General features: G+C 37.8%; 1 protein-coding gene across 1 annotated transcript; it reads right to left on the minus strand.

Annotated features, from left to right (window-relative positions):
• Nucleotides 1-11753: 11753 nt before the first annotated feature.
• On the minus strand, nt 11754-14128 carry hyx (cell division cycle 73 hyrax). The gene is made up of 5 exons (XM_065217616.1): nt 13844-14128; nt 12660-13727; nt 12538-12601; nt 12309-12474; nt 11754-12246 (listed from the first exon to the last, which is right to left on the minus strand). The coding sequence occupies exons 1-5, from the start codon at nt 13972-13974 to the stop codon at nt 12068-12070; spliced, it is 1608 nt and encodes a 535-aa protein (XP_065073688.1). The 5' UTR covers nt 13975-14128; the 3' UTR covers nt 11754-12067.
• Between the last annotated feature and the right edge of the window lie 46 nt (nt 14129-14174).

The raw sequence follows: 14174 nt of genomic DNA on the forward strand, positions 1-14174 counted from the left end.
TCAAAACAAACATTGCGTAATACTAGAATTTCGACTAGAATAGGGTACGTTAATCGTTTGCTTGGGACCAATAGGCTACTAAAGTGGTGAGCCAATTTAAAATCGTTAGTTTCGTATTGATTGTTGGTATTAGCGCAGAGTATTAGTTAAAACACAATTCTTGTCGTTACTACCGAATGTTCAAATAATAGGATGACGAACTATACAATTACTCCCGGATCATTCCTGTAAATCCATATTAGTTGTTGGAGTTCGTATGATCGATTTTGGAATATAGACATACGTTTTCAGTTTGTAGCAGTATCTACACAAACGAAGTGACAGACGGAGCGGCTCGAAAACTTTGGTGACTAACCTGCTATTGCAATTTTTCAGTGTACCACATGGCAACACCACTACCACTGGATTGTACCACATGGCAACACTACTACCATAGAGGTAACTCTAAGACCACTGGGTCCCGAAGAAAATCATTATTATTTTTGGCTCACTCAGTACCAGAACAACGGTCCCAAGCAGTCCCAAGCTATTTCACTCACCCCTGCATGTTCTGCATGAATCCACACACCCCTGATGTTATCTGTCAAACTTTCATAGCGAATCAAAACAAACATAGTGTAGTAATAGAATTTCAACTAGAATGGGGTACGCCATAGAAGTACTTGGGACCAATAGGCTACTCAAGCAGTGAATCAATTTAAAATCGTTAGTTTCCACCCCCTGCTACTACTGGATTGAACTAGCATTTTCACCGAATGTACTAGAATGTTTTGGTTCTATCTCTTTCACTCTATTCAAAACTGGAATGCATAAAAAAATTACAAAATGATATACACTCTTTGCACACTGTCAAAGAATCATTGTACACAAAATCAACTTTGTGCAAAACCAAAACAAAAACACTATCCCATCTGGTGGATGATGGCACAAGCTTCTAAGAAAATTCTATTACAGCGAACCACATTAATTTAATTGATTACTTCGCCAGTTAGTCGTCTGTCACTTCGTTTGTGGTATCTATATATATACTTAAAAGAAAGCTTTTTGGATAGAAAAATAACTTACTTGCAATTAATCAAAACTGCAGCTGAAAGTCTCTTTGATAAAGAAATCTAAACCTAAATTTTAAACAAAACTGTTCATGATAGCTGACGTTATTTTGTTTGTAACGAGGGGGGCGACACATCTAAATCTCAATTCTAGATGCTCAAAAAATCTCACACTAGCGAATCAATCTTCGAAAAATCATTTTTCATTTCTCGCATCTACTTGCATAGTGCTTCATCTTTTTGCAGGAAATCTTCAAAATCGACATAAATCTTCCTTCTATCTACTCAGCCTGCGTGCAGCTAGCCACAGCAAAACACAATCTTTTCTGCATCGTAGATAGAGTCGTCCCCCTCGGTTTGTAAATACGACATATTGAAAAATTAAGGCTGCTTCGTTATTTTTTGAGTAGCTACGAGTAACTCACAGTTACTCAATGTTAATATATTAACTCAGAGTACAGCTGACTTGCCCCTAGCTATTAAGATTTCAATATTTTTTGAGTGTAGGGGTGTCGCGTAAAAAATTTACCCATCACCTGTAACAAATATTTTTTTCAAAAAAGGTCCATATTTCGTTAAAGTCACGACATCTGATGTAAACATCAACCATGCATTTAATCCAGTGCTCCGATACTGTGTTGTCATGTTGTGTATTTGAAATCAATCACTGAACTAACAATAAACGTAAATTTCAACTGAAAATCTAAAAAATCAGGTAGCCGAAAAATAGAAATCCAATAAGAATTAATAGTACGTTCAGACTACAGAGTTATAACATGTTATAGCGCTATCTTGATGTTGGTTTCTGTGTTGCAATTATTTGACAACCGTTATAACATGTTATAACTCTCCAGTCTGTACAGCGTTTAAATCGAGGGGGGCGACACATCTAAATCTCAAGTTTAGATGCTCAACAAATCTCACACTAGCGAATCAATCTTCGAAAAATCTTCTTTCATTTGTCGCATCTACTTGCATCGCTCCTCATCTTTTTGCAGGAAATCTTCAGAATCGTCATCAATCTTCTTTTTATCTACTCAGCGTGCGCGCAGCTAGCCACAGCAAAACACAATCTTTTTTGCATCGTAGATAGAGTCGTCCCCCTCGGTTTAAATGTATGTATCAGTGGCATGGTAATGAGATCCAGTTCAAGTATGATAGTGGTAAATGTTAAGTGAAGTTCAAGTAAATTTTACGTGACCTCATGAGCATGAGCATGATTGACCGCCCACGGTTGCTACTCTGTTATTGCCAGACCAGCTGTAATTACACAGAGAACCAATAGACGATGCTTGGGACTAGCAATCATCTTCAATGTGTAAAAACTGGTAATCTCAAACTAGGCAATACCAGCGCCGGCCGCGCCCGAACACAGGTCAAGAAAGGAAGGGGTAGGAATGTATTGACGTGACACTCGCTTTGATGGAAGCCGAGAACACCTCTGCACTTCCACGAGGAATCACTGGGATATTCGAGGGGGACGACTCTATCTACGATGCAGAAAATATTGTGTTTTGCTGTGGCTAGCTAGCAATTTCTTCACATAAACAGAATGCGACTGAAATTTTGATTTACTGTCAAAATTTCAATCGCATGAAAAGCCCAGCTAAAATGAAGGAAATCTATCAAAATTTATTATGCTCATCCTTTTCGGTCATTCTGGCAACTGAAACAAGCTGGGACGAAAGCGTGAAAAGTGAAGAAATCTTTGGAAATGCCTTTAACTAGACGACAGAAATTTTCATGCAACTCAGAAGAAGTCAGGCGGTGGATTCCTTATAGCTCTTTCGACCAATTTTAACTCAGAACTCATCATTACACCAAAATTTACAGAATTTGAGCATATTTGGGTGAAATCACACATAGCCGGAGAAACGCACGTGTTCGCCTCAGTGTATTTTCCACCAGACCATGCTCATAAAAGCACTTATGAAGCCTTCTTCCAAAGTGCTGAACAAATTCTATCTGAGCTTCCTCCTGAGGTTAAAGTTCACATCTATGGAGACTTTAATGAACGCCATGCTGACTTCATTCTGGACTCTGAAAATGAATGTATCTTACTCCCAGTCGTTGGGGATAATGAAACATTGCAGTTCATTTTTGACAAAACTGCTAATTTAGGACTGAACCAAATTAACCACATCAAAAACCAACAAAATTGCTATTTAGACTTTTTACTAACGAATATTTATGAAGATTTCTGTGTGACCGAATCACTAAATCCACTGTGGAAAAATGAAGCATTTCACACAGCAATTGAATATTCTTTATTTGTGCATGAAAACCAAAGACCCAACGACTGCGAATACGAAGAAGTCTTTGAATACAAATTAGCAGACTACGAAAAAATAAAATTTAAATTATTTAAACAGTGTCAATTGGCAATTAATTTTAAGGAATGTAGGAAATGTCGAAATTGGTATAGACGTGTTCTACAAAATTTTAACAGAAATAATTTCGGAAGAAATTCCATTGAAGAAAAAAAGACGCAACAGAAACACACAAAATCCAGTCTGGTATAACAGACAAATAAAAAACTTGAAAAATCGGAAGCAAAAAGCACATAAAATTTATAAAAAAAACACAATACTAGTAATAATTTAATAATTTATTTGGATATATGCGATCAACTGAATTTAGCTATCAGTACTGCATTTGAAGAATATAATGCAAAAACAGAACATGAAATAAAGTCCTGTCCAAAGAACTTTTTTAATTACGTAAAAACCAAATTAAAATCTGACAATTTTCCTTCAATAATGCAACTCGATGAAAATGTCGGTGATAGCTCGGAAAAAAACTGCAATCTATTTGCAAATTTTTTTCAAGAAATCTATACGACATTTTCTGAAGAAGATCGCGACCGCGATTATTTTGCATTTTTTCCAGAATTTTCAAGGGACATTGGCCTCAATCAACTTCAAGTGCAGGATATTTTGCAGGCTTTAAAAAATTTAGACGCCTCAAAAGGTCCTGGACCTGACGGAATTCCTCCAGTATTAATTAAATGTCTAGCAATGGAACTCACTGCTCCATTGTTCTGGATTTTTAATATGTCCCTGGAATCTGGAACCTTCCCAAAAACTTGGAAAAGCTCATTCCTAGTGCCTATCTTTAAATCTGGCCGAAAATCTGACGTACGTAATTATCGTGGTATAGCCATTATCTCTTGCATTCCTAAACTTTTCGAGGCAATTGTCAACGAAAAATTATTTCTCCAAATCAAAAATAGAATTACTGACATGCAACACGGCTTTTTCAAAGGTCGCTCGACCTCGACAAATTTACTTGAATTTATAGACTATTCATTGAATGCAATGGATAATGGAAACCACGTAGAAGCTCTCTATACAGACTTTAGCAAGACATTTGACCGCATGGACATACCAATGCTACTTTTTAAATTGCAAAAAATTGGAATTGAGTCAGGGCTCCTAAAATGGCTTGAATCATAATTAACTAACCGCCAACAAATAATTAAATTCAACGGAAAGAAATCGAGTCCAATTCAAGTCACTTCAGGCGTCCCCCAAGGCTCTCATTTGGGACCTCTTCTTTTTATTCTATACGTAAACGACATTTCTTTCATTCTCAAAAAACTTAAATTGCTTATTTATGCCGACGACATGAAGCTCTTTTTGGAAATAAGAAATGAAGAAGACATCAATATATTCCGGAATGAAATACACATATTCTACATATGGTGCAAAAAAAGTCTACTAGAATTGAATGTAAAAAAAATGTAACTTAATATCATTTAGCAGGAAAAGAACAACTTCAAATATTTCAATTGCACTAGAAAATCAAAATGTAGAAAAATGTGAAAGAGTTAGGGATTTAGGAATTATCTTAGACTCTAAACTAACTTTCATGGACCATTACAACACAATTATTCACAGGGCAAATAACATGCTAGGCTTTATCAAGCGCTTTTGCTATAACTTTCAGGACCCATACACAATTAAAACATTATATATCGCCTATGTGAGGTCAATACTGGAATATTGCAGCATTGTATGGTCTCCTTTTTCAATCACGCACGAAGAAAGATTAGAATCCGTACAAGAACAATTTCTAGTATACGCTCTTCGTAAATTAGGTTGGACATCATTTCCTCTTCCATCATATGAAGCACGCTGCATGCTTATAAACATACAAACATTAAAAGAGCGTCGTGAATATGCAATGGTTTCATTTGTAAACGATATCGTTTCGCAACGCATTGACTCCACAGAACTTTTATCAAAATTAAATTTCCATGCACCTACTCGGCAACTCCGAAATCGAAATTTATTTGCCATAAAACATCATCGCACAAATTATGCAAAATATGGGCCATTAAACCGCATGATGGCCTCTTACAATCAATACTGCGAAACCATTGACTTTACAATGTCTCGGCATAAACTAAAACAATATTTTTACTCCATAATTCATTATAACTCATAAAAAATAGGAAAGCTGACACTGCTTCATTTTTATTAAAGAAAAAAAAAATATACTTTTAACCTTTTGTCCAAAGTTGACGAAATAAATAAATAAATTTAAGAAAACAAAAACTGTATTCTAATATGTACTAGCACAAACGAAGTGACAGACGACTAACTGGCGAAGAAATCCATTAAAATAATGTGGTTCACTGTAATAGAATTTTCTTGGAAGCTTGTGCCATCAGCCACCAGATGGGTTAGTTTTTTTGTTTTGATTTGAACAAAGTTGATTTTGTGTACAATGATTCTTTGACAGTGTGCAAAGAGTGTATCATTTTGTCATTTTTTTATGCATTTCAGTTTTGAGTAGAGTGAAAGAGATAGAACCAAAACATTCTAATACATTTGGTGAAAATACTGGTACAATCCAGTAGTAGTGTTGCCATGTGGTACAATCCAGTAGTATTGGTGTTGCCATGTAGTACACTGAAAAACCCCTCACCATCCCTCTCCAAAGGAGGAGTTTGGTAAAGAGAGATGAAAAAACCGATTTGTACCTTCCTTAAAAGTTGTCCTAGCTCGCTATTCTAATATCTATATGCAATCTTCACACTGCCGTACTCTAACGGAACTATCAACTCTATGCTTTCATCTACTCCATCTATCGTATAAAAATTACCACTACAGTCTGTTATTTGAAATTAGCATCTTCAACTAAACAAAAATACATTAAAAAACAATGTAACAATAAGACGAAAATTATTGTCTTAACAATGATTTATATTGTTACGTCTACAATAAATTTACCTTGATTTATGTTGTACAAAACAGTAAATTTCATGGTAAATGGAAAATTTACAATAAAAAAGGGGGTTGTTAAGTATCTTAACAATGAAATTTTCGTGATTTCCCCATATATTTTTTTTTCCAATAACATTATATATTATTGTTATTTTACTGTTGGTTAGCGAATCTATTGATTAAAAAAATAACAGTTTACTTTAGAGTGTATGTGTTGGCTTGACAGATCTACTTTATCGACTTTAAAAATAAATCGAAAAAATAAAACATCGCCCCGGGAAGGGAAGGGGGTGGTATCAACAATCAATACGAAACTAACGATTTTAAATTGGCTCACCACTTTAGTAGCCTATTGGTCCCAAGCAAACGATTAACGTACCCTATTCTAGTTGAAATTCTATTACTACACTATGTTTGTTTTGATTCGCTATGAAAGTTTGACAGATAACATCAGGGGTGTATGGATTCATGCAGAACATGCAGGGGTGAGTGAAATAGCTTGGGACTGCTTGGGACCGTTGTTCTGGTACTAAGTGAGACAAAAATAATAATGATTTTCTTCGGGACCCAGTGGTCTTAGAGTTACCTCTATGGTGGTATGTCTGTTACGGGTGAGTCCTTTTTTTACTGGTTATGGATTGGGATTCGATCCGGAACTTGTGAGAAATGAAGGCCAACTCCCTTGCACTCGATCTCTCTAGGTCACATCTCCTTGGTGGTTGAGCGTCGTTGATAAGTTAATGCATTCTACTGGAGAGAATCGCCCATGAAATATGCTTCCACCTGAGAGTTCCTTCCAGATATCTTCAAGTGGTGGAATTTTTTATTATTATATTGTATGATTATTGATTGCACGGAAAAGGTCTGCATTAAGCGGGATTTAGATGAGGCAGGTGAGTTAAATTCAACTCAAACCGATCTGGTCGTAGGCGTTCAATTGACTTGACAACGAATAGAGCAAGTCCGATATCGGTCAGATTTCTGGACGTTCATTTCGCAGTTCAAGCACAAACGAAGTGACAGACGGAGCGGCTCGAAAACTTTGGTGACTAACCTGCTATTGCAATTTTTCAGTGTACCACATGGCAACACCACTACTACTGGATTGTACCACATGGCAACACTACTACTAGATTGAACTAGCATTTTAACCGAATGTACTAGAATGTTTTGGTTCTATCTCTTTCACTCTACTCAAAACTGAAATGCATAAAAAAATGACAAAATGATACGCACTCTTTGCACACTGTCAAAGAATCATTGTACACAAAATCAACTTTGTTCAAATCAAAACAAAAAAACTAACCCATCTGGTGGATGATGGCACAAGCTTCCAAGAAAATTCTATTACAGTGAACCACATTATTTAAATGGATTTCTTCGCCAGTTAGTCATCTGTCACTTCGTTTGTGGTATTACTTCTGCGTGAAGTCAACGATTTACATAGTTGAAGATGCTAATTTCAAATAACAGACTAAAGTGGTAATTTTTATACGATAGATGAGGAGATGAAAGTATATAATTTATAGTTCCATTCCGGTTTGATCATCTCTCTTTACCAAACTCCCCCGTTGGAGAGGGATGGTGAGGGGTAAATAGTTTCATAATATGAAAGCTCCAGGTGATGATGGAATTTTCTATATCCTCATCAAAAAACTCCCAGAGAGTACCTTGTCTTTCTTGGTAAAATTATTTAACAGATGTTTCCATTTGGTATACTTTCCTGATAAATGCAAACATGCAAAATCCAGCTGAAGCTTCTAGCTACCGTCCAGTAAGTTTGCTTTCTTCAATAAGGAAATTGTTTGTAAAGATAATTTTGAATAGAATGATTTTTCACATCAATACGAACTCAATCTTTGCAGAACCACAACTACTCATCAACTCTTAAGAGTTACAAATTTAATTCGTTCAAACAAATCTGAAGGCTGCTCAACTGGAGTTGCTCTTCTAGACATAGAAAAAGCATTCGACAGTGTTGCATGAAGGTTTGCTTGCTAAATTGAAAAATGTTTAATTTTCCACTATATATTATGAAATTGTGTGTGTGTGTGAGTACAATCCATCGCCCTCTGTACCGGCAGAGTTTTTATGGAAGAAACTTATCTGCATTTTCTGTATGTCGAATGTGCAAATATTTTTAGCCCTGGAGATGGAAGGTGACAGCTCTATCGTACATCAAACGACCCATTTCAAGAATGCCTGTTTCTGCACGTACATTCTGAGGTCATTTTCTGATACAATAAGCCCCGCAAAAATACACAAGTGTATTCTCACTTCCAGAAAAAAAAACTTTTTATTCTGGCACGTATTTAGTTATAAAATGATTGGGATATATGTGTAGAATAAAATAAAAAGCAAGTGTACTTATCTGGTTGTTCCAATGTGATGAGTGAGTCTCCATCGTACCTTGATGTTCACGTCTCCTTTCCCGTTTCCTTGTTTCTTGTGCTATAAATGTAAATTTGTTTTATGCATCTAAATTACCTTTGTTGTGATACATCCTTCAACGAAAACAAATTTTATTGTATTCCCCTGCTTTTCTGGGAGGACATTCGCGTCCCATGTCACTGGTCATCTTTAGGTCACCCAGCACTTGGAATGTGCACTCCGTCGGTGTTATATGCAAATTGCAAAAGAAAGAAAGAAAGAAATACATACAACCGGGATTAGTTTCAAGAAGTGATTATTTTCATCGGATTCCCCAACTAACCATATTATCGCAAAGTGAGTATATACAAAGCTTTATTGCGACTATATGGTTACTTGGGTACCCATAGGCCATCAGAATGGTTCATCGGTTGCAAATTCATGCATTTTTTTTTTAAATTATGCGTTATGTTTCTCAATGTTTTGACTGTATCCTATTTTAGTTCAAAATTATACCTTCACTACCCAAACAGCATTGTACACCTTATGAAAGTTTCAAAACCTTCTTTAAGTTTAAATACTGGTGTAAACAACTCATACAAAGTCAAAGTTGCTGCTTGGGTATTGCAACTACGGGTAATCATTGAAAGTACTTGCATTTTGCTCAGGCACTTTTGAGCAAACTGTAACCACCTTCTCATACTCGAAATGTGCCACGACCAATCTGGCACAACGATGCCCTATACGCTCTCTGACCAAAGCGCAGGGCCCACTATATATTATGAAATTAGTTCAAAAATTATTTAACTGACAGGTAAATTATCAAAATTCCAAATCTGAACGACTACCTGTTAGAGCAGGAGTTCCTCAGGGTAGCATTCTTGGTCCTATATTGTATAACATTTTCACTTCGGACCTCCCTGATTTACCTCAGGGTTGCCACAAATCTTTATTCTCTGATGACACACACTCATAAAATAAATCACATAACCAGTGGAAAATATCCATGTGAATTTCACATAACTTTCATGTGATCCCATAATTGGAAATTGCACCATTAAATCACATGAACGTTATGTGTCCAATGAAATCCATATGATTTCTCATATAGAATTTCTTATGCTATGTGAAATTCTGATAGCAATCATTATTTTTGTTATTGGAAAAATATTATGTGCGTTCCTAATAGAAACTAAGTGAAAACTTTTTTCAGTGCAAGCATTTCCGCTAAAGGAAGATGTCTTCGTCAAACCAAGTGAAATATCTTGGATTAGTACTTGACATAAAATTAACTTTTAAAGATCACATTGAGGGCATTCAAGTCAAATGTAACTAAGACGAACAAATATATAAAATGTTTGTATCCTCTTATAAACAAGAAATCCAAACTTTGCCTAACGAATAAACTTCTAATATTTAAACAAGTGTTTAGACCGGCAATGCTTTACGCTGTGCCAATATGATCTAGTTGTTGCACTACCAGGAAGAAAGTACTTCAAAGGATTCAGAACAAAGTTCTGAAGATGATTTTAATGTTGCCTCCCTGGTACAGTACTACCAACAATCAATACGAAACTAACGATTTTAAATTGGCTCACCACTTTAGTAGCCTATTGGTCCCAAGCAAACGATTAACGTACCCTATTCTAGTTGAAATTCTATTACTACACTATGTTTGTTTTGATTCGCTATGAAAGTTTGACAGATAACATCAGGGGTGTGTGGATTCATGCAGAACATGCAGGGGTGAGTGAAATAGCTTGGGACTGCTTGGGACCGTTGTTCTGGTACTGAGTGAGCCAAAAATAATAATGATTTTCTTCGGGACCCAGTGGTCTTAGAGTTACCTCTATGGTACTACCAACCGGTGGAAACTAACGATTTTAAATTGGCTCACCACTTGACTAGCCTATTAACCACTTCATTCGAGCAGTTAAAATGGTGTTTACTATCACTCGAACTTCGAAATAAAACAATATTTTGAGATTTTTTCTTCTATAATCACGAGAAAACTAGCCCAAATGTGTGTGTTTTATAAAAAAAAGAGTAATTTGTTGGTTCATTTTTGTGAAAAGACTGGTAGAAAGTCACGTCAAAGCTGCTTGACATAGCGGTCCATTGGTCCCAAGCAAATCGATTAACGGACCCCAGTCTAGTCGACATTCTAGTACTACACTCCCCCTTATTCTGCGAGTCACGTGACTCTCTGTCACCGGTGAGGTGACTCTCCATGTAAATCAAATGGAGAGTCACCTCACACGAGGTGACTATTGTCACCTCAACGGTGAGAGAGAGTCACGTGACTCCCAGAATAGGGGGGACTATGTTTGTTTTGATTTGCTATGAAAGTTTGAGGGGTTCGTGGATTTTTCTATGTTTCGAGGGGTACATCGATTAGCTTGGGACCTAAGATAGTACCAGAGCTGAGCCAAAGACTAGTAGATCCCGAAGAAACGTGCTCAACTTACGTTTCTTCGGGATCTACTAGTCTTATGCCTTGTTCAGACTGGAGAGTTATAACGGTTGTCAAATAATTGCAACACAGAAACCACCATCAAGATAGCGCTATAACATGTTATAACTCTGTAGTCTGAACGTACTATTATAGTACGTTCAGACTGCAGAGTTATAACATGTTATAGCGCTATCTTGATGGTGGTTTATGTGTTGCAATTATTTGACAACCGTTATAACATGGACCACTGTCAGTTTTGATCTCACTACTAGTGACAGAATTGCGAAATTTTCCTAGAGACAAAAAGTAAACCGGAAAAGTAACAAATTCAAAATAAATTACATATTTCATTTTAACCTAGGTGCTCCAGTTACTATAGTAATGCCTTGTTCAGAAGGTGCTTCGAGGTGCTTTTGCCGAGTGGTCAGTACATTATTTAGCCGAGATTTTCGGCATAAATTAAGAACTGTCTATTATAGGATTGCCGAGCATCCCGGGAAACTAAGTAAATCAAGGTTTGCCTGTTTGTTTGAATTTATTACTTCGTTTCCTAAGACCCCCGGTGGAATGGGATCATGGAAAAAAAAAAGTTCGGCTAAGTGATAAAAGTGGACCTGTGATTAAGAAATCCAAGCAGCTTTCTTTGCAGTAAGTTTATTGGTTCTAAGAAGTAACTTAATTCAAAATGACAGCGACATCCATGCTATCACGGTCTTATTAGAGCATGTACCTAATAGTTGTTATTAGCATTTTAGAAATCAAAGACAAACTTTATCTGTTCACGAACTGATAAATGTGTTGATGCTGCACAAGGGGGAGCTTCTGCCTGGGTAAAGTATCTATTTTGTATAATGTAGCAAACAATCTACCTGAATCTACACACTATCGGTTCATCAATAAGTGCTGATTACAATTAATGTTTATTCGTAAACTTGTCGCAAGCTGAAAACGACTGATGCCTTTTAGAAGCGGAGATCCGGCTTGTACTTAGTCATGTACATATCCAGCTTCTCCCAAAACACCATAATGGAAGCCTTATCCAGATGCCGCTTGGTTCGAGAAATGTTTAGCACCGTTACGGACCAACGGGCAACGTTTGCGTCCAGTTTCATCTCGTCATAGCGCAAATGGAAGGCAGCAACTGAAAGCAAGTGATTTAATACGTCTTATCTAGGGAACAACTATGAAGGAGAAATGTTTTACTTTTTGAGAAAATTTCAGTTGGATTTCCATCCCACGGCCAGCCCTTGAACTGCCAGGCAGGACCCATCACAAATACCCCAACAACGCGGTTCCAATCTTGGGCCGACAGCTTCGACGGGTTGTCGATTACGCGATACGGTACAGTTAATCCTCCGGGTTTTTGACGCTGCAATGCAATTCATGATATCGCAATGTTTTTTTTTTATGTTATAGACGGGCTTTATCATACCTGGATCAGGACCTCGTTCTCTCGAACGCAGCCCTTGGTCTTCTTCTCCTCGGATGTGACAAACCTAGCGAAATATATGCCATAGTTAGTTTTCCAACGAATCTCAATTGCAACCGACTTACTTCAAATCCTGTAGAACATCCCTAGCGTTGTACATGGTGATCAAGCTTGTAGTGGCTCCTGGGATGACGATGATGGGCGTCTTGCTTTGACGCTTGTTAGTATTACTCTGAGGCAACATGCGAGCCTGTACCGTCTGTAGCAGTTCTTTTGGCCGCCCCGGTGGAAGATTCGTCGATATTGGACTGTTGTTCTGTTGCTGGGCTTTCTTTTGCGCTCCCGAGCCTTCCGTCACCGACTTCAGAGACATTCCATGATAGGTACCCATGGTATCGATCTTAAAGCCTTCCGTTTCTTCTTTCTGACGACTGAATCGTTCCTGATCGTAACGATTATACTGTGCCGGCTGTGGTTGCGGCCGATTTACACGTGGTGGTTCTGGCAGCTTGATGACCGGTGCCTGAGGCCGACCCCGACCTTCCTCGCGGTTTTTAATACCTTGCAGAATGGCCAGAATGTTCTTGGCAAAGATTTTCCCATTGCTCTGCAGTATAGTCGTTCGAGTACGCCACTGACGTTCCCTGCTAATGATGTCCTTTGTAGAATCGACATCGAAATCCAGGATTGCCCTTAAATCTGGCCCTACGCCCATAGTGTCATCATTGTCCGTTCTTTTGATGGTGACTTTCTTGTTGGCTAAACGCTTCGCTTTGATAGCAGCAATCTTTTCCACGGACATAGTCTCCGATAGGGATTTGATGTTGTCAATGTTGACGGAGGCTTCCTTCTTGTTGACATCGAGACGGGCGGCCAATTGTTCTTTGACTTTCTGAACCTGTGTATCCTCGTAGCGAGCCTTCTTGGCAAGCGTGTCCAATGCGTCCGAGTCGGCTGGTCTTTTGATTTGAGTCGGAATTTCAAGTGGAGCGCTCTTGTCGATACTGGCGCAGGTATTCGTTTCGCCATTGAGATATTGGAGCAATTCTTTACGATCGGGACGGTTTACGGCATTAATATCCTCGGCGGCTGCTTGCCGAACGTAAACGGAGTGCTGTAGTCCCACATTTTTCAAAATGTACAGCAAACACTCGAGTGTGTAGTATTCTTTGGGAGCCCCCTTTTTACCAGATCTGAGAGTTGAAATTTGAGGCGTAGATCATTAATCACCGAAATTCCAACAATCAAAACCCATTTCCATACCAAACTAAATACAAAAATACTAAAATATAGCAAACATTACACTCACCCGTATTTTAGATAATTTGTTTTGACATTTTTCGGCCAGGAAAATTCGCCAAATATGATCTGGCCATCGCGTTCGATGATTTCCTTTTTGTTGATGTTGTACTGCCGCAGCAAACTTAACGGATCGGCCATTGTGACGAAAGTGGAGTGCGGCTAGTGCAGAAATCGAGAATGCACGGAAAACCGACGAAAACCCACTATTTTTCAACGAAAAACACTTTTTTTTTTCAATTCGCCAACGTTCTAAGAGCACTCGTAAATCCAAACACGAAAACACATCACACACAGCGGATCAAACGAGGGGAAAGCGCAACGAAAATCCACCGCACGAA

This window comes from Ochlerotatus camptorhynchus, unplaced genomic scaffold (assembly GCF_037179485.1).
Source record: "Ochlerotatus camptorhynchus isolate MF236.1 unplaced genomic scaffold, CSIRO-AGI_Acam_v1.1 ptg000078l, whole genome shotgun sequence".
In the NCBI taxonomy this organism is placed as follows: Eukaryota; Metazoa; Arthropoda; class Insecta; order Diptera; family Culicidae; genus Ochlerotatus; species Ochlerotatus camptorhynchus.